At 36.7% G+C, this 22,207-nt stretch overlaps 1 protein-coding gene across 1 annotated transcript; it reads right to left on the bottom strand.

Moving 5' to 3' along the window:
- Positions 1 to 1,298: 1,298 nt before the first annotated feature.
- Positions 1,299 to 17,707, bottom strand: LOC143634928 (WD-40 repeat-containing protein MSI4-like). The gene is made up of 15 exons (XM_077102884.1): positions 17,549 to 17,707; positions 11,493 to 11,556; positions 11,221 to 11,307; positions 11,091 to 11,153; positions 10,918 to 10,983; positions 10,752 to 10,826; positions 10,187 to 10,262; positions 3,468 to 3,645; positions 3,274 to 3,355; positions 3,110 to 3,183; positions 2,885 to 2,996; positions 2,725 to 2,799; positions 2,520 to 2,590; positions 1,568 to 1,667; positions 1,299 to 1,474 (listed from the first exon to the last, which is right to left on the bottom strand). The coding sequence occupies exons 1-15, from the start codon at positions 17,683 to 17,685 to the stop codon at positions 1,373 to 1,375; spliced, it is 1,362 nt and encodes a 453-aa protein (XP_076958999.1). The 5' UTR covers positions 17,686 to 17,707; the 3' UTR covers positions 1,299 to 1,372.
- Positions 17,708 to 22,207: the final 4,500 nt, after the last annotated feature.

Raw genomic sequence — 22,207 nt, 5'->3', positions numbered from 1 at the left:
TATCAGTTCAATTTCAACCAATGTGTTCTCAAACTATATATAAATTGATGGATCCAATCGGATTGAAACCAGTTTCACCCAAACAGATTTATAGTCAGATCCTTCGGATCGAATTGGATACTTGTTTCGCATCCAAAATCGGTTTAAATACGCACCTCTACCATAAATAGGTCAAACTAATGCCTAATATTTTGGGCCATTATTAGCCCGAAGTTGTTTTGGATTTACGTTTCCATCTTGTAAACATCAATCAATCCAACTTGAATTAAATGGGTGAATGAAGATCAACGTTTTAAAAACTGGTTCATGAGGTCGGTTGAACCGGTCAGCGCGCAGGTATATTTAGCCCGGTATTATGGGCGATTAGGTAGAACATTGTACTTGCGGTTCTTTTTTAAACACCGGTTTAAACCGGCAAACCAGTTTTAAGCCCAAAAGATTTTTGATATTTTGTGACCCATATTTTTTAAAATTACTTTTAACCTGGCGACTAAAACTAAATCCAATAAACTATGAATTTCGATCATGAATTCGATGCATACAACACTCCGTTACCATAAACCTATTGCACACTTTTAATTTAAAAAAAAAATATCTGAAAATCAAGCGCTTTTGTGTTATTGTTTAATAATGGATTAAAATTTAGATTATTTTTATTATGAATTCATGTACCTTTGGGTTATTTTTTAAATTAAAGTTTGCATTCATATGAAAATTACAAGGTAAACTATTCAACCCTGATTGAACCTCCCAGTGCAACCCGATTAGCATAATCCGGTACGAGTAAAAAACTAGTTAAAACATTGATGAAGATACGTTCATATTTGGGATTAATGAGCTCATATCTCTATTCTATTTGAATAATAGTCATTTATGAAAATTGACTTGACTTTGCGTTTTCAAATGCTACACCATTTGACTTTTGACCCTAACCCAGTTAATTTTTTTCGTTAAGTCAGGTCCATAATAGGTAACGATGCCTTTAAATCACATATGTATCCAATAAAAGATAGGCTGCACATCATTAATCGTCATCATTATGTCAATCGTCATCACACACTATGAGCAGTCTTGATCAATTACCCGAGACCCTAGTCGAACTTCAATTGATTCAGATGTTTCGGGTTTAAACGCTTACCATTTGCTACGTGTAACCAGATCGTAATCTAAGGTCGAAAACTGCTTTAAACTATTAGCATCTTGTCACAATCTAATGAAATAAAGCTCATAAATTCACACCAAATAATGCAACAATTAGCATTAGGAACAGAAGTCTCAAACTCGCGCTACCAACCTACTTACCTGCATATGTTCTACAGCATATTATTATGCAAACATCTAACGTCTTAAAATCAAACCGTCTTGTTACTTACTACGCCTTCGGACCACATCCCGCAACATGAGCCTTGAACTCTTCTAACTCGTGTACCACTTCATCCCTCGGTCGGTATATCAAATCACTCATTCTCCAAATCTGCAATTCGCACGTAGTTAAAAACGGATTGTCTCTTTGAATAAAAATTACAATATTGCAACTAACAAATGAATAGTATGATATTAATATTACCTGAAGGGTCCCACCGCCACTTGTGGTTTCAACGTCGTCAGATACGCTTACGATGGTCCATGGATCGTAAGCATTCCAATGGAAGTCTACCACTTTGTCCCTAGGTTACATCAAACACAGACAACAATCAATAACAATTGAAGTCATCACGGATATGGGCTTCGTATGACAAAGGTTTTTTGTTCCCGGTTAAACAATTTTTAAACTTTAGTAAAAGTAACATGAAAGATATTCTCTCGGACACGTAAAACTAAAAAGATCAATTTTCATGTTAAGTTTCAAAAAGTTAGACTTAATTGTCACGGTCATAGGCCAGTAAATGAACCAAACGAACACGAACGGAGCACGTTCATGCTCATTCGTTTTTTTAACCAAACAATTAAGCATGACTAAAACAAACGCAGTTTTCTTGTTCTGTGTTCTTTCATTAACAAAATGAATTTATTTGTGTTCATTTGTTAACAATATAAATGAACGATTCACGAACGTGAACGAATGAACAAACATAGATGAACGAACATAACTTTGTGAACAAAAATGTAATGGCCTAAAACGTTAATAAAACAAGACTATATTGTAATGCGCCAAAAAAGTTTTAATAAATATATTAACAAACGAACTTAAAAGCACGTAACAAACAAATGAATATGACACGTGTTCATGTTCGTTTGTTTACCTAAATGAACAAAAAGTTGTATACATGTTCGTTCGCTTATTAAAGAAATGGACATAAACAAACTTCCTGCCGAATAGTTCATGAACATTTGTTTGTTCACAGGCCTACGCATCTATATTAATTATACAACCTAACTCAGTTTTAAAAATAGTGAGGCACACCGACACAATAGGGTCCCCGGAAACGAGAATCATGAAGCATAAACTTTAAAACTAAAAACCTAAATTCAGACAACCCTAAAATAAAAGTATTTCATATAGAATATTGGATTTAAACCTGTGTCCACAATGTTTAAAGAACAACCCTGGAGCAGCGTTTGGAACCCCGCCTTCTGTTTGTTTACCAACCTGTAACATAATATTATGAATAATGAAAATATAAACTTAAAAATAACGAGATACTTACAAAAATAAAAATGGCTTGTAAGTTGTAAGTTTGAAGTTTGAAACTAAAACGAAACTTTATTTTATATAGACTCTACCTGTTCATAATCCCAGATATTTACACAACCATCCTCTGCTGAACTCCCGAACACGGAAGACTTGTCTGGACACCACTGTGGCATACATACAATTTCAAGATTGTAAAGTTGGAAAAATAAATAACAAAATAATATTATAAATTTATAAAACAAGTAATACCTGAACGCATAGAACAGGAGCTTTGTGTTCTTCAAACTTATGAACAGGAGAGCCGACTCCATCAGAAGTTAGGTTTCGGCGGTCAAACATGCAAACAGAGTGGTCAGCTGACCTGAAAATAAAAAAAGAAAAAAAACATATTTGATTATAATCATAAATTTCAAAATGACTTGATAAAACGCCTTAAAAAAGCAAAAACTAAACTCGGATTGTATAAAAATATACCCAGTTAGAATAAGATTTTGATCATGAGGATTCCAATCAACGCAGTGAACATCAGCATTGTGTGCTTTTTCAACCTAATAAGATTACACAGAAAGTTAGAAAACAATATATTTCATAAGGCTTGTATGCATAAGATTAATAAAATCAAAACATTTGCAACAAACCTTCGTGATCGGGCTGGTTCCAACTCTCGCATCCCACAATATCAGGCAAGAATCATCCCCCACACTACAGAACTCCTGAGTGCTTCATCAACATACAGATGTTTTAACTTTTAATGCCATATAGATTATGTCAAAAGCGAAGATGATTCTAGAAGACTCTAGAAGCATAGAGAAGTAGATGTTATATGGCAAACCTTGTTGGACAAAACTGCACATCTTCAACCGTATCTGTATGCCCTTGAAAGATCCCGCGCGGTCCAAGTGAAGCATTGTCAGCAGTTTTGACAATTGACCCTTGTGGGTTGGCTGACTCTCCAGTCAATGTAGATATATGATCGTGAATGCTCCATAAAACCACATATTTATCCTTCCCTGTATTGTTATGTATAAATTGCAATTAATATTTAGATGTTAAGTAATAACTTAGTCAATTAAAACCACATATTTATCCATCCCTGAATTATTATGTATAAATTACAATTAATATTTAGATGTTAAGTAACAACTTAGTCAATCCATTCTAAGTAAAAACGAATTTCCTACAAATTATAAAACGACAAAAATATCCCTACATTGAAGTGAGTTACTTCTAGAATGATAAAATGATAAAAATCTCCCTGAATATACTCAAATGTGTTTTGATACTCAATCAAGATATGGTTGTTTCACGGTTTGCAACTCTAGATTGACAAAGAAATGAAGAATTAATCCAGATTTGTGTGTGGATCGATGGTTTAATTTGAAGGGGTATAATTGTCTTTTATTGAAGTATGTTTTATAATAATAGAGTCTGTTTAGATTAAGATAGTTGGTAATTAGAGTTTGAGTCATAGGTTTAATTTGAGTTTGAGTTAAATTAAGATACTTGTTCTCCAAGTATTAGTAGCCTATAAATAAGGCAATTAGATTTATTGTTTTTAGTATTGCACTTTCAGTTTTAATAAAAATCAGAAAAGGACGGTTTCTTTGTCCACCAAAATTCTGTGTTCTTTGTTTTTGTTATCAATTGTTTTTCCAACAATTGGTATCAGAGCTTCGGCTCAAGAAGATCAAAGGTACAGTTTCAGTTGGGGTGTCAAACCAAGTGGAACCAGGAAGTTGTAGTTGCTGACGACCAGAATCAAGAACCGGAAACTGATCAGGGAGTCTAACTGATCAAACCAGAACCGACAACTTGGGGATCAAGTTTAATATCTGGTAAGTTTTATCTCTTGATTTGCGGAAGACAGTGGCCGACCAACAACCGCAGGGAAGAGATCATCAGAATGTTAACCTACATTGCCCAAAAATAACCACAACAAACTACACATCTTTGTCTGTTGTGGTCCGAGCTGTTTTGGGCGCTTACGGCTTAGCAGGTGTGATTGATTCAGTAACGGGAGGCACCACAGATGATCGAAGGAACCAAACCGCTTTGGCTTTGTTGCTTCAATCGCTGCCAGAGGATATTTTAAATCAAGTTTCAAAGTATGCCAGAGCTCATGAAGTTTGGGAAGCAATACGAGCACGTTTCTTGGGTGCAGACCGGGTTCAAAAGGCCCATGTTCTGAGATCAGAACTGGAATCTTTGAAGATGAAAGAAAACGATTCGATCGATGACTTCGCAGCCAAGATAAGAGCAATAGAAGGCAAGTTTAAAAGTCTCGGTTCAACTCTTGAACCCGAAGTGCAAGTGAGAAAACTCTTCAACTCGTTACCGATTAGATACCTTCCGATTGTAGCGTCAATTGAACAATCGGAAGATTTGGATAATATGCCTTTCGAAGATGCTATCGGTAGGTTGAAAGCGTTTGAAGATCGGGTCAAATTATATACCGTGAACCAATCTGATCAAGACGGTAAGCTGTTGTTTTCAAAGACAGATGGCAACAAAGGCTTTAATAATTACCGAAATCATCATGGACGAGGTTCTTCGAATTTTGATTCCCGTGGAAAAGGTCGGGCCGTGGACGAGGTCGAGGCAGAGGCAATTACAACCGGAGAGATGACAGCCAAACTCGTGATAAAAGTAAAGTTCGTTGTTACAACTGTAACGAACACGGTCACTTTGTGTGGGAGTGCCCGAAGTCGAAAGACCAACCTAAAGAACAACAAGCGAATTTGACAAAATCAAAGGAGGGTGGTACACTAACGATGGTTTCGGCCATATCCGAAACAGACAAAATCCTTTTAAATGAAGATAAGGTACACCCGGATCTTTATGCTAATGACCATAAAACAGGTGAGACATGGTATTTGGACAATGGAGCGTCTAACCACATGACGGGGGACAAGACCCACTTCACCGAGATCGATTCAAACACTAATGGTCTTGTGAAGTTCGGAGACGGGTCCACGATAAAGGTCGAAGGTAAAAGATCAATTGTTTTCGATTGCAAGAACGGAGAACAACGCGTGTTCAACGATGTTTACTACATTCCAAAGTTGCGTAGTAACATCCTAAGCCTTGGTCAACTAACATAAGTCGGGTGCAAGGTGGTAATGGTTGATGAATATTTATGGTTATACGAGAACGAGGTCGAGGGTGGACGTCTTCTTATGAAAGTTCCGCGTTCTAAGAATCGGCTATCAAGAAAGACTTAAAGATTGGCAAACCGGTATGTCTCCTAACCTCTATAACCGACCAAGCATGGTTATGGCATGCGAGGCTAGGTCATTTAAATTTTCAGTCAATAAATCACATGACTAGCTCGAACCTGGTACGTGGTGTACCAAAGATTTCAAAAATTTCAAAGGTTTGCAATTCGTGCATGTTGGGAAAGCAAAGCCGTTTGCCCTTTCCCAAGAAAACCATCTCGAGCTAGTAAGCCACTAGAATTGATCCACACAGATCTGTGTGGACCAATCTCACCACCGACCCGAGGTGGAAATCGGTATTTCATGTTGCTGGTTGATGACCACACCCGTTTCATGTGGGTGTATGCTATTAAAACTAAAACCGATGCCTTAAATGTGTTTAAAAAGTTTAAAGAAGAGGTTAAACGGGAACATAAGTTAAAAGTGAAAACCCTAAGGAGTGATAGGGGTGGAGAGTTTTTGAACAATTTATTTACAGCCTATTGTGATCAAACCGGCATAAAACGAATGTTCTCGGCCCCTTACCCACCGCAACAGAACGGTGTCGTCGAGAGGCGAAACTGGTCAATCTTAAAACACTACACGTAGCATGCTAAAAGCAATGAACGTACCACAGATTTGTGGGGTGAAGCTGTTAGGCATGCTGTGTTTATTTTAAATCGAGTCCCGACGAAACCATTGAAGAACAGGACACCATATGAGCTTGGAAGGGTTACACACCAAACCTCAATCATCTTCGTGTTTTCGGGTGTCGGGGTTACATGAAAACACCTCCGGTGAATCTGAAAAAGTTAGATGATCGAAGCAAGCAAGTTGTTTATCTCGGTACAGAACCGGGCAGCAAAGCTTATCGACTTTATGATCCAGATCAAAATCGGGTCTACGTAAGCAGAGATGTTGAATTCGATGAGGCTAAAGGGTATAATTGGGCTGATTATATGAAAGAAGTTGACTTAGAATCCGAACCAGAGTGGGTTAATTTCCGAGTGCAGCAAGAAGATGACCAGAATACAATTTCTGATCCAGATCAGGATGATATGCCAAGCCCGAATGTCGAGCCAAATCAGAATTCAGATTCTGATCAGTTTGATGAGACTGATGTTGACTCACCAAACCCGACTGCTGTTGATAGAAGACCCCGAGTACGTGGAAAGAATGAATCTAGTCAGAATTTTACTTACCCAGAACCAAGCCCGGATGACAACTTGGCTGGTCCATCACAGCCCGATCATGATACGTTTGATGATACCCCATCACGTGGGTTCAAACCGATCAGGACTGTTTACACCGAATCAGCCCCAATTGAGCAGCTAGCAGTCGAAGAGGTTTTGTTAATTGATGAAGAACCAAGAAACCATTCAAAAGCAATTGGAATTAAAGAATGGGAAGCTGCCATGAAAAGTGAGATTGCTTCAATTGAGCGAAACAGAACCTGGAAGCTTGCTGATTTACCAAAGGGTCATAAGTCAATCGGGCTAAAATGGGTTTTCAAAGTAAAACGTGATGCTAATGGGAATATAATAAAATATAAGGCAAGATTGGTGGCGAAAGGGTATGTTCAAATGTCGGGCATTGATTTTGAAGAAATGTTCGCTCCGGTGGCCCGACTTGAAACCATCAGACTTTTAATTGCCTTAGTAGCCCGAGAAGAGTGGAGTATCCATCATATGGATGTGAAGACGGCTTTCTTGCATGGAGAGATAAAAGAAGAAGTATACATGCAACAACCTGAGGGATTTATTGTACCTGGAAAAGAAGATAAAGTGTATCGTCTATACAAGGCGTTATACAGCCTTCGCCAAGCTCCTCGAGCTTGGAATGAACGACTAAATGCAACACTTAAACGATTGAAGTTCAAAAGATGTCCTAGTGAACAAGCTGTTTACACAAGAACTAAACAAAACTCGGTGACAATAGTGGGAGTATATGTCGATGACTTAATAGTCACCGGGACAAGTTTAGCAATAATAGATAAGTTCAAGGCTCAAATGAAACAAGAGTTCGAGATGAGTGATCTAGGACCACTGTCCTACTATCTCGGTATCGAGGTAGACCAGCACAAAGATGGGATCTCGATAAAACAAAGCGGGTATGCTCAAAAGATTTTGGAGAATGCTAGAATGATAAATTGCAATCCTGCAAAAGTTCCTATGGAGGCTAGATTACACCTCACTAAAGATGAAGATGGTGAAGCTGTTGACCCGACTGAATACCGACGACTTATCACAAGACCAGATTTGAGCTACTCAGTCGGTGTGGCTAGTCGGTTTATGCAGGAACCGAAACAAAGTCATATGCTTGTGGTGAAACAGATTCTGCGCTATGTAAAGAGTACGATCAGTTACGGGTTAACTTATGGCAGAAATGGGAAGAAAGAGTTGACTGCCTATAGTGACAGCAGCCATGGTACTGATCAGTGTGATGGCAGAAGTACAACCGGGATGGCGTTCTACTACGGTAAAGCCATTGTGTCATGGTATTCACAAAAACAATGTAGGGTTGCACTTTCCTCGTGTGAATCTGAGTTTATGGCAGCCGCAGCTGCAGCTCAACATGCTTTATGGTTGAGAGGTTTGTTAAGCGAGATAACAAGTCAGGAACCGAAAGAAGTGCTACTTCGAGTAGATAACATGTCAGCTATCGCATTGTTGAAAAATCCAGTTTTTCACAAAAGGAGCAAACATATAGTACTCGTTTCCTTTTCATTCGAGAGTGCATTGAAGGAGAAGTTAAAGTGGAACACATCAGTGGAAAAGTGCAGTGGGCTGATATTTTAATGAAAGCCTTACCGAAAATAAAGTTCGCTAGATGAGAGAGTTGCTCGGAATGGTGGATCTTGGAGGAGAAAATCAGGATTAAGGGGGTGAATGAAGAATTAATCCAGATTCGTGTGTGGATCGATGGTTTAATTTGAAGGGGTATAATTGTCTTTTATTAAAGTATGTTTTATTATAATAGAGTCTGTTTAGATTAAGATAGCTGGTAATTAGAGTTTGAGTCATAGGTTTAATTTGAGTTTCAAATGGAATCTTTCCACTAAAGCAATGAGATGCTTAAATGGAATTCTTTTAGTTCTAATAAATCAGGAGGAATTTAATGACAGGAAATGAATTCAAGTCCTGGATTTTAGAATTGAGAGAGATCAAGAATTCTCACTATTTCTTAGATTGAGTTAAATTAGGATACTTGTTCTCCAAGTATTAGCAGCCTATAAATAAGGCAATTAGATTTATTGTTTTTAGTATTGCACTTTCAGTTTTAATAAAAATCAGAAAAGGACGGTTTCTTTGTCCACCAAAATTCTGTGTTCTTTGTTTTTGTTATAAATTGTTCTTCCAACAAGAAAAACTATCATTTTAAGGGTTAATTTCATATACACCCTTAGAAACCTAATGACGTATATGCCCAACCCAAACTTCAAATATCATACATATACCCCTCTAAAGTAGTTAAAATATCATATCTACCCGCTTCTTTAAAAACAATTCATAATATGACCATTCTACCCTTATTTTCCTCAAACTTTAAATTTGGAATGAATTTCATATATATCCTTATAAACATATGAAATATCATATCTACCAAACTAAACTTAAAATATCAAAAATATCCTTTTTAAATGGATTTTAGTTCACTATTTTACCCTTCTCAAATAAACCTATTTAATCCTATTTTAATTTTGTGTATATATTGTTGCGTAAATTACTGTTTATAAACTATTCGCACATAAAAATAATTCCATTTGTATACAAATGTTATTAAAGTGTTGTTATTTCTCTCAATCGTAAATTACAACAAAAAAAAAGAAACTTGGTTCTATTTCTTCCATAAAAGATCAGAAAAAAAACTAACATTTTTTTCCAGCAACTTACAATTATATAAAATAAGTAAATAACATCACTGTAATTACAGTTGTATGGAAACATGGAACCTTGGTTTATTACAAAGATTTTTTAAACCGTGATTTAAGCAACAAACATATTTGCAAAATTCAAATAAGATTAGGAAGATATTATATTTGACAAGTAAAATGGTCATAAACTAAAATATCCATTTAAAAATGGCATATATGATATATGTAAGTTCAGTTTTGGTATTTATGAATATGATCCATAAGTTTATAAGGGTATGTATAAAATAAACCTATATTTAAAAGCATAAAACAAATTTCCAGCAAGTTAATTTTGTTGAAATCCAGTATAGAAGAAAACAAATTGATACTTGGGCTTTTGGGCAGTCTTAATAATGGCTTTATAGTTAGCTTGCCTTAATGAAAACTTCTAAATGCATATGTAGCCTATATATACACTGTCCCTATAAATTACAATTATCTAACCTCCAGAGAGTACATAAGGTTCAGTTGGGCACATTGCAAGAGCAAATTCTGCGTTGTCAGCATGTCCTGTGAGCACCTGCCAAAAAAAGAATAAAATAAGTTATTTTATGGCACGACAGCCATAAAACTAAATATATGAGGTATGCTGACTAACCAAACAAAAGAATATCACGGTCAAATGATTGCTTGGTGGTTAGAAAACAAAGCAAAGGAACGGCCAAGATATTGTGGATATTTGACCAATCATGAAAAGTATTTCAGATTCAACAGAATACATATTTATAATTTATCCAATCCATCGAATAACTAATGGTGAGGATTGTCTTGTTATAGGTAGTATGATTTAACAATAAACAAGATATTGTTAAATAATGATTATAACTGAAACTAAATTCAAGCTGAACTAACAATCAATAAACCTTAACCAAATCTCACTTGTTAAATAAAGTCAAGTTGAAAAAAATTTCTATTTTTATTTGTAACAAAAATTTTTAGAGTATTGTGCCAAACTGTTAATGCAAAAAACTGAAAAAAAGAAAGGTCTTATAAATGAAAGTGAACACACCAAATCAGCATGAGATTCCACAGCTCCAAGAACAGCATGACGATTAGGTTGTGTTTCAATATCCCAAATAAGAACCTGATTTCAACAAACGTGTAAGAACATTAAAACGTTCACATGAAATTGCAAAATGTGTCATAAAAACATGCAAGGATAATCATTTTGTAACCTCTGGGCAGTCGGTATGTGTAGCAACTATGTTCTTGTTTTGTGGCAATTCCCTGATTCTGTTCACCTGTAAAATGATCAACAAACTATAAACAAGAAATAATATCACACATAAATTGTCACAAAGTAAAATGTTCACAAAAATTAGTTATACCAATTGTGTAAGATTCTTACCTCTCCAGGATGAATTATAGTTTTGTACTTCTTTACAAATGGAGAGCGGGCTTCCTCGTTGAACTAATATACCAAGTCACATAATTACTAATCAGAATAGTAACACGTATAAAAAAAACCAATAATTTACCTGAGATATGTGTTCAGCTGCAGCAACTTTTGGCTTCACTACATCGCAATTTGCTATAACTAGTGTATTTGGAACACTTCCATCAGTCTGAAGAAGCAAATAGCATCATAACATCATATCAGAAGGCATAACCAGAATTTAGATCATATGTATCCTAATTATGCCATGAGTCATGGCATCATCTATTTAAACAAATCAAACAGTTCATTTTGCGAAAGTTTCACGGAGAACAGTCGAATCAACCAGAAACAAGTAAAGGAATGGCTTCTCACCTGTTCTGAAAGATACAATCGCTGCCTGTTCTTGTTTTTTGACTGCTCCAAAAGAGGCCCCCACCTATTCACATAGAAAGAGAGTTAAACCCTACATAATTCTCAACTTTTGTAACAATTCATGAAGCACTCCTAGATGAAAATTAATCACCAAAATGAGCCATCTTACCGACAACGTGAACTAAAATAATTAGCAGCGAACCTAGGGTTTTGTAACCAGATCGCAGCTAAAAGGACTGCTTAAATCAATCATTTATAACAAATTAACTCAGCATTTTGGAGAATTAGGGTTTTAACACCAGACCTTAGCTAAAAAACAGCTTAAATCCAGCAATCAACTCAACATTTTGGATAACTAGGGTTTTGTAACCAACTCGTAGCTAAAAAACTGCTTAAATCGAACAAGTATCAACAATCAACTCAACAATTAGGGTTTCGCAACCAGATCATAGCTAAAAAAACTGCGTAAATATAACAATTATCAAAAATCAAATCAACATTTTGGTGAATTAGAGCTTTGACATCAGACAGTAGCCAAAAAACTGCTTAATCCAACAACTACCAACAATAAACTCAACATTTTGGAGAATTAGGGCTTTGAAACCAGACAATAGCTAAAAAAAACTGCTTAAAATCCAACAACTATCAACAATCAACTCTGCATTTCGGAGAATTAGGGTCTCTTAACCAGATCGTAGCAAGAAGATTGCTTAAATCTAACAATTATCAGCAATCAACATTTTTGGAGAATCAGGGTTTAGTAAAGAACTAATTGCATACTGGCAAATTAGAGAAGGCCTACCGGCATTATTCACAAAATAAGTAACAATCAATCCCTAAAACAATCAATTTAACCATGAAACAAATCAATCAGTAGCAAACCCTAATTATCACAACAGTTCGGGTTTCGTAACCACATCGTAGCTAAAAACTGCTTAAATCAACCAAATAACACGAAATCAACTCAACATTTGGCATAAGTAGGGTTTCATAACCAAATCATAGCTAAAAAAACCTAGCAAACCGAACAATTAGGGTTTCAGTAACAATAATTGCATACCGGCAGGACAGAGACGGCCAAACAAGGTTATGATTAGCAAGCCAGTCGTACAAAATAGGAACAGCAGCAGTTATCGTACATGTAAAACAAATTAATCAGTAGCAAACCTAAGGTTTCATAACCAGATCGCACCTAAAACACCGCTTAAATCTAACAATTACCACAAATCAACTCAACCTTTCGAACAATTGGAGTTTCATAACCAAATCGTACCTAAAAACCGCTCAAATCCAACAACTATCAACAATAAACTCAACATTATCTATACTACATTTAGAATTGATGCTAACATGTTTGCCCTCTTATTGGTCCACGTTGCCACAATTTTTTTCTCTTTATTAGTGATATATAGTATTATTATATAAAGATTTGGTAGTCAATGTTGAATATTAGCCAAATAAGATTAGGCCCTTTGTACTCTATATATTCTGATATATTTGTGAATGAAAGGCATCGAACATTATTCACCATATTAACATGGTATCAGAGCCACCCAGGCACTCTGCCACCTCCTGTACAAACCCTAGCCGCCATGTCTAAACCCTTGTTCCAGATTTTCTTTTCCTTCCCAATTTCCAGTCCATATTACTGTTCACAGTTAAAAAAAAAAAACTGTTCGTGCTCTCTGTCCTATGCATGGCTGGTTATCACAGTTCATCCGATTGGAACTGCCAGCAACCAAATCAGCAAACTGTTGGCACCCCTCCTTGGGCTTCCCAGCATATCCCATGGACCCATCAGCAGGCTCAACCAGCAGCGTATTGGGCCCCCTTTCCACACCAGCGAGCTTATCATTGTTGGGCCCCTTCTGCGCCATTTCCAAGACCAGACCAAGTTTTCAACACAATGTCGATGACACCTTCTGATCAGAATTGGTACCTGGACAGTGGTGCCACCGCTCACATGTCAAAACAACCCAGACAATTTTTCCTCTTATGTCAATAAGGGTATTTTTCGAAACATAATTGTAGGTAATGGCGCTCAAATCCCAATCCACGGAACAGCGGTAACCAAACCCTACCTTCACCTTACCCACCCCTACATTTATACAATATTCTTCATGTCCCAAACCTTGTTAAAAAATTACTTTCTGTTCGTCAGTTAACAACCGATAACAACATTTCAATTGAATTTGACCCATATGGTTTTGATGTGAAGGATTACGAGGCCCGCACTCCTCTGCTTAGATGTAACAGCACTGGAGACCTCTACCCACTCACCTTCACCCCCCATTCCAAAGTTATCAGTCCTTCTACGTTTGCTGCTATCACTCAAGATCTCTGGCATCACCGTCTTGGACACCCGGGATCTCATATTTTGTCTTCTTTAAACAAAACCTTACCTTTTTCTTCTCGTAGTAAAAGCAATTCTTCAGTTTGCCAGTCTTGTGTTTTGGGGAAACATATTAAATTACCATTTGTTTCATCTACTTCTGTTACTTATTCACCTTTTGACATTGTTCACAGTGATATCTGGACCTCTCCCGTTCTAAGTTCAGGAGGTCACAAATATTATCTATTGTTTTTAGATGATTATACTAATTTCTTATGGACTTATCCACTTGCAAATAAGTCCCAAGTCTTCCCACGTTTCTTAAGTTTAATCAATTCGTCAAAACTCAATTCAACACAAACCATCAAGTCTTTTCAATGTGATAATGGTAAGGAAATGATAACAATTTTGTGAAACCCACGGCATGATCCTTCGTTTCTCATGCCCATACACCTCTTCCCAAAATGGTAAGTCTGAATGAAAAATACGTTCTATTAATAACATTCTTCGAACTCTTCTAGCTCACTCTTCCGTTCCGTTAAATTTTTGGCACCATGCCTTAGATTTAGCAACCTATTTACTCAATATCCTTCTAAGTCAAGTCCTCTCATTTGCCACTCCCACATACCGTCCATACAATCGTCACCCCTCATATTCTCATCTTCGTGTGTTTGGTTGTTTGTGCTATCCACTCATCCCATCCACCACTATCCATAAACTTCAAAAATGTTCATCACCTTGTATCTTTCTTCCACTCATCCCATCCACCACTAACCATAAACTAAAAAAATGTTCATCACCTTGTATCTTTCTTGGTTACCCTAACACCCATCGTGGCTATAAATGCTATGATATGATCACTGGTCAAATTACTTTATCCCGATACGTAATATTTGACAAGACTATTTTCCCGTTTCATAATCGCCACATTACTCCTCCCAAGTATGATGTTTTTACATCAGATCTTCACCCATCTATATGGTATTCCTCACATCCCTCCTCTACACAATCGTCCCTTCCCTCATCTCCCTCACCGCAAACCCCATCTCCAAATGCTAGCAGCTCCTCTCTCCTCAACCTGCTCCTACCACCACTACCCTACAACCACCAAATACACCATCCACCACATACCCTATCACTTACTCCAGACGCTCGAAACCTCCTGTCCCTACCCAACCTATCAATCTTAACTTCTTTTGACGGTTATTCTTTTTTTTACCTCTTACGTAACTTCCGACTCCGAAAGACGCATCTCCAACAACATTCAACACTCTATATAACCCTTAACAACCATTGAATTCACTACAACATCTTTTCTTAGAAAAATATATGTATAACTCAACCACGGAACAATTTTCCGAACCGACGCCTTAACGTCGGAACTAAAAAGCAACTTAATTCAAGGGTTACGCAGTCTGTCGGTGGTTTCTTTCCGGCGTGCCGTTTCACATGCCCGCATTTAAAAAGACGGTAACGGTGTATGGCGGTTTTCGGAATCCATCGCATCGCTTCATCAATAGAGAAAGTAACCATCACGATTAATTGATCGGTATTGTCGTTTCCTACCTCCAAAGCGTCTTTTTCAACCGTTACATACCCACTATATAACCCTCAACCACCGGCCAAATTCCTCAACATTATCATTATCATTCGAAAACAAAGCGGATGCGATCGAATGAACATAATTAATCACATGAACGATTTGCCATGTATGAAAAACTACTGTGAGAGAACAGATTTGCGGGTCTGCGCACCCTTTATATAGAGTTTCATATTTTTGAATATCCGGCGACTTCAAGCGATGACGTCGTCATTAACCGCGTGACTCAAGATCTGCAGTTAGTAGTAAAATGGCATTTTTTTCGTTGATTGATTTTGATGATATATTTGGGCTGATACGCGTCACTGATGCGGTCGACGGAAAACATGGACATGGCCGGAAAAACGTCAGGAAACGAGGAAGAAAGTGTTATTCGTATCTTTCTTATTTTCACTTTTGGAATTTACAAATCAGACCTTTATCTTCAAATAAAATTTATCACATATTTCATCTATAAGTTTCTTTCTAGGTTTGTAAACGAACTATTAAAAGTTAAAACATTGGATCGGTCATAGTTTTTGTTGAATAATGGAGGTTTCACTCAATAACTTTACATACTTTACCTTCTTTTTTTGAAAACAAAAATTATTGGATTTGCTGTGTTTTTTACTCGGTTTAAACCGTCCCGCTTTGCCAATTTTTAGCCCAAGTTAATATGTGAATTGTCTGTAAGTTTTTGATTTATTGGAAACCAAAACTAAATATGAATCATTGAGTTTAAAACCAAACCAAACCAAATGGTCTCGGTTTTTATTATAAACATAAATGAAAGGACTATTAATTTGTGCTTCGGTTATTAGAATTTATTATCACAAATATTCATAGATATGCAAACATTTGTAACGGCCTACAGCATACTTATTGAGATATAAATCATATAATACCTGAGTCAAATCAAATGAATATGATGTATGTAACCGAATACAAATTGCACCGCCGCAACGCGAGGGTAATATTGCTAGTTTTGAACAATTAGGGTTTCACAACCACATCTTAACTAAAAACCGCTCAAACCTAACACTTATCAACAACCAATTCAACATTTCAAACAATTAGGATTTTGGTAACCACATCGCACCAAAAAAACCGCTTAAACCTAACAATTATCAACAATCAACTCAACATTTCGAATAATTAAGGTTTCATACGCTTAAATCTAACAACTATCAACCATAAACTCAACAGTTCAAACAATTAGGGTTCCGTAGCTAAAACACCGCTTAAATCCGACAACTATCACAAATCAACTCAACATATTAGCATAATTAGGGTTTCGTAACCAGATCCTAGCTAAAAATAACCTAACAAACCGAACAATTAGGGTTTCGGTAGCAATAATCGCATACCGGCCTGACAGAGACGGCCAAACAAGGTTATTGATTAGCAAGCCACTCGTACAAAATAGGAACAACATCAGTTATCGTACATGTAAAACAAATTAATCAGTAGCAAACCTAGGGGTTCGTAACTAGATCATAACTAAAATCTACTTAAATCTAACAGTTACCACAAATCAACTCAACATTTCGTACACTTAGGGTTTCATAACCAAATCGTACCTAAAAACCGCTCAAATCCAACAACTATCAACAATAAACTAAACATTTCGAACAATTAAGGTTTCGTAGCAAAAAAACCGCATAAATCTAACAACTAGCAACAATCAATTCAACATATTGAACAACTAGAGTTTCGTAACCAAATCACACCTAAAAAACCACTTAAATCTAACAATTATCAACAATCAACTCAACATTTTATTCAATTAGGGTTTCGTAACCAGATCGAAGCTAAAAACCGCTTAAATCTAACAATTATTACAAATTAACTCAACATTTTAACTAATTAGTGTTTCATAACCACATCACACCTAAAAACCACTCAAACCTAACAATTATCACAAATCAACTCAACATTTTGCATAATTAGAGTTTCGTAACCAGATGATAATAATTATCAACAATAAACTCAACATTTTAACCAATTAGGGTTTCGCAACCACAAATCAACTCAAATTTCGAATAATTAGGGTTTCGTAGCTAAAAAACCACTTAAATCTAACAATTATCAGCCATAAACTCAACATAATGCATAATTAGGGTTTCGGTAAGAATAATCGCATACCGGCATGAGAGAGACGGCCAGACGAGGTTATGATTAGCAAGCCAGTCGTAGAGAATAGGCACAACGGACTTCCAGTTGTCGTACTTATCGTCAACGGCTGCGGCTGGCTTCTTGTTCGCCGTGGCTCGGTCTTTCATCGTGTCTTCTTGTTTGGACTTTGCTGGACGGCCTCGCTTTTTGGATGACAGTGAGAGTGAGTGTGAAGAAGAAGAGTCTTCCATTGGAGTCCGAGGGAGGTATAAATAGAGATGGTCAAAAAAACCGGTTAGGGAACCGGTTTGCCGGTTTAAACCGGAAACCGGTTTTTAAGAAAACCAGTTTTTTAAAAACCGGTTTGACCGGTTTACAAACCGCCGGTTCGTATTTCGGTTACGAGTTTTAGATCCAAAACCGGTTAACAAACCGGTTAAAGAAAAAACCGGTTTTTTTTAATAACCGGTTATGGAAAAACCGGTTAACCGGTTTAAAAAAAAAAACCGGTTTTTTACCGTTGAGGAAAAACCGGTTAACCGGTTTCTCCATAACCGGTTAACCGGTTAAAAACCGGGTTTTTTTTTTTGACCGTTGAATAACGGCTATATGGCCGTTTTTTTTTTTTTTTTTGACCGTTTTTTTTTTTTTTTTACCATTTTACCCCACAAACATCTATATATAGTTTAGGTTGGGTATTGGTTAGATCACACTCGATTATACAACTCCATACGCTCTAAACGTTTATTTCATACGCGATTATTTTGTTATCTCACGCTCAATTATACCACATTACCACTCCATACGCTCTTATTTCGTAGTCGATTATCATGGCCTCCCAAAGTGCTGCTTCATCCGTCAACATGGGTGCCTCGAACACGGGAGAAACGGTCGTTCGGGTCATCCCCACGAAACGAAACCAAGATGTTTGGCAACATTTCGACCTATGCGAAATATCTAACGGTAGCCAAAAAGCTCGATGCAAACATTGTTTGAAGTTTTATGGCAAAGATGCAAACTCCACTTTAAAAGCGCATGTACAAAGGCCCTTTTGCAAGGCATTGAATGACGAATCGGGAAGTAGTTCGCAGCCGGAGATGACGAATCAAGGAGCGGTGTTTACGTACGACCTTGAAGCGGTACGTCAAAAGTTTTCAAACTTTGTGATTCAACAAACACTTCCTTTCAACCACTTCGACAACCCTCAATTCACGGAGATGATGCAAAACTATGTTCAACCACGCTACCAACACGTAAGTCGTTCGACCCTTAGAAGAGATTGTCTTAAAGCATGGAAAAACGCTAAATCCGAACTAATTTCATACTTTTCAAACTTACAAACTGGTGTAAACTTAACAACGGATGTGTGGTCGGTACCTCATGGTTCGCCCGACTCATACATTTGTGTGACGGCTCATTGGGTTGACCCCGAGTCGTGGCAAATGATGAAACGAACCGTTGCGTTTCAATTGTTTGATTACCCGCACACGGGTAGAAATATTTTTAAACTCTTGGATAAAGTCATTCGACAATACAAGATTGAACATAAAATCTTTTCAATTTCGTTTGATAACGCGTCCAACAATACGGCCGCGGTTGGCCATTTAAAATTAAAGTATAAACCTATTTGTGATGGAGCGTTTTTTCATAGCCGATGCATTGCACATATTATCAACTTGGCCGTGCAAGATGGGTTAAACGTGATCGAAACGCAAAGAAACAATTTTAAAAGAATGTTACGAGATGTTTTTAGCAACAATAAAACATTTTCAAGATACAAAAAATTTTGTGTAGAAGCTAATTGTCAATGGTTGGGGCCAAATTGGGATTGTCCAACAAGATGGAACTCGACTTGTGATATGTTTGAGAAAGCCATCCAACAAAAAGAATCATTAATTGCGTTTCATCAAATTTTGTCAAGTAGGGGTAAATGTGCACCGTACGATCCTAGAAACTGGTTATTGATTGAGATCGTTACGGAGGTCCTTCAAATTTTTAAATCTTGCACAACTAGTTTATCCGGGGTTTACTATCCAACTAGCCCCATTGCTTTACCAAAAATTACTGTCATGTGCACAAAGTTGAGTGAACTTCATTGTAGGGGTGCACCTTATTTTGATATGGATGTAAAAATGAAAGAAAAATTTAGAAAATATTTTCAAGAACTACCCGCTGTTTTGACATGTGCTGCTGCGTTAAACCCTTGCATCAATGTTGGTGGTGTTGAAGCTTTAATAGAAAAAATTTGTGATGAGCTAGAGTTAAACGACGATCAAAACCCCTATTATAGCCAAACTTTAAAGAATACTTTCAACACCACCTTGTCAAACATGTATGATGTTTACCTTACAAAATACGGGTCGTCTTCCCAAATTCATGACTCGTTAAGAGCTGTTGCCCAATCCCAATCCCAAACCGACCTTGAAATGGGGATGTACTACATGATTTGGGAAGACGCCGGTAAACGTCAAAAGGTAAACACCCCAAGCAGTGAACTTGGAAGGTATGGTGGTACCAACTTTGTGAAACACATGACTCCGGATGAATTTAGAAGTCTTGATTTGCTGGCTTGGTGGAGAGGTAAGGAGGATGAGTTTTCGATCCTCGCCGCCATGGCCAAAGATTTACTAACGGTCCAAGCTTCCACGGTAGCTTCGGAGTCTGCTTTTTCTGTTTCTGGCAGGGTTATATCGATTAGGAGGACTCGACTCACTCCACCAGCTATAGAGATGTCGATTTGCTACAAGGATTACTTGGACTCTTTAGATAGGGCACAACATCAACGCTCACTCGAGGGGGAAATGGAGTATGAGGCGGGCTTGTATGAAGACGAGGTCAATCAAGGACACACTCAACCAATGACCGATGAAGAAGCCGCGTACGACGATTACCTAAGGAATAGCTCGGGATCGGGTAGCGAAGAAAATTAGTTAAAGAAACAGCAAACATGGAGGCAAATAATGAGTAAGAAACAGCAAGTTGTTCATGTAATCGTGTCTAAGCATTCTTTAATGTTTGTATTTTTGAGTTACGAATATGCGATAACGATTTAATGTTTGTATTTTTAATGTAAAAACTATAAATGAAAGTTATGTGTTTTTAATCTTCCAAGCAAAGAACCCTAAAAACGAAAGCAAAGAATGGCTTCGGTCAATCCGTTTTGCCTTGTAGTTACCGGTTTGCCTTGTAGTTACCGGTTTGTTTATACTGTGAAAAAATAATGGTTATTTAAAAAAAAATAATAAAAAAAACAAAAAACAACCGGTTAACCAAAAAACCGGTTATTAAAAAACCGGTTATTAAAAAACCGGTTAATAAAAAAACCGGTTTATTAACCGGTTCTAACCGGTTTATAAACCGGTCCTAACCGGTTAGACCGGTTAGGGTTTTGACATACAAAAACCGGTTATTAACCGGTCCGGTTATTAACCGAACAGGTTTTTTTCCGGGCCAAAAAAAACCGGTCCGGTTAATAACCGAACCGGTTTTTTTAAAAAAACCGATTTGTGCACCTCTAGGTATAAATGTATAATAATAAATGTAAAACACTGTTTCTGAGAGCAAATGGGACCCACCTTTGTAGTTCGGTCGAAAATTGCTCGAAAAATGTTCGTTTATTTTTTCGTTCGATTCTAAACGAGCCGTTCTGCTTGGTTCGGTTTGTAAACCAGCCAAGCAACGAGCAAAGGTCAGCCCGGTTCGGTTTGACCTGATATTTTTAATTTATTTTATATATAATTATATATGAACAAATATATAAATAGATAGACAACATAAATATAAGTAACAATTTTTAAAACCCTTTAAAATTTTCACAATTCTGTCAATTTTATAGTTTTATTTGTTTGCATCAAGTTTTCAGAATACATGAAGTTTTTTTACATGTTCATTATATATCAGTTCAAATTTACTTCTCATAAAAATTTACAACCTATTACACGTTTGTTTGAAAACTACTAATATGTTTACAAGATATATTATTTCAACATTCAAACTTGTTTCTTATTGAAAATCAAGCCGTTTGAACACCGTTTCGAGCTAAGTTTTACATTAATCGACCCGTATGGCATTAGTTTGAATTTGAAAAAAAGTATAATGGCGTTGAGTCCTTTTTAACGGGGGACCATTGAGGGCCAACTTTTTTAAATCTGGGACCGCAGTGGTGATAAAATGAATAGGGATTATTATCGGCCAATACCATTCAACAGGGATTATTAAAATCCAATAAACCTAAAAAAAATGGTTGTTCTATATATTTAAAGACATTTATAATGATACGTGAAATAATTTCTTGTCATTCATGTCAAAAAATTAACTTGTATGACATTTGCACGTATAAACATACCAAAATTTTATTTTTATCGTTAACGTTGAAATCCATAACATTCAGGGCGATACAATAAACTTAAGATGCTATAAGTATATAATGTTGTATACAAACCCCTAGTAGGAAAACCTTTTGTCTATGTTCTATACATTTTAATCATATTATATACGATGACAAATGAGTTTTCAACTCATTACTTATATCTTACTAGCATAGTAAGAGAAGCAGGATGGGCTCGACCCAGTTGAGGTGGCAAGACAATACCGAGACGAAAACATCCCGGCTTCTAGGTGCCACACAAACCACACACCGAAGAGCAATACTTGTCTCAATTTTGAAGTGTTACAAACTAAAATCAACCT

Source organism: Bidens hawaiensis, unplaced genomic scaffold, assembly GCF_021521415.1.
Source record: "Bidens hawaiensis isolate Kalapana, Puna unplaced genomic scaffold, B.hawaiensis_p1.1 tig00007279_1, whole genome shotgun sequence".
Lineage (NCBI taxonomy): Eukaryota > Viridiplantae > Streptophyta > Magnoliopsida > Asterales > Asteraceae > Bidens > Bidens hawaiensis.
Note: the sequence above shows the minus strand (reverse complement) of the source record. Positions and strands in the feature narration are given on the sequence as shown.

Excerpts from the sequence above, each read along its gene's own strand:
- LOC143634928 (XM_077102884.1), bottom strand. The coding sequence starts at position 17,685 with ATGAAAGACCGAGCCACGGCGAACAAGAAGCCAGCCGCAGCCGTTGAC. Across the intron at positions 10,827-10,917 it reads CACATACCGACTGCCCAGAG|GTTCTTATTTGGGATATTGA; the intron begins GTTACAAAATGA and ends TGTTGAAATCAG. Across the intron at positions 2,591-2,724 it reads ATATCTGGGATTATGAACAG|GTTGGTAAACAAACAGAAGG; the intron begins GTAGAGTCTATA and ends ATTATGTTACAG.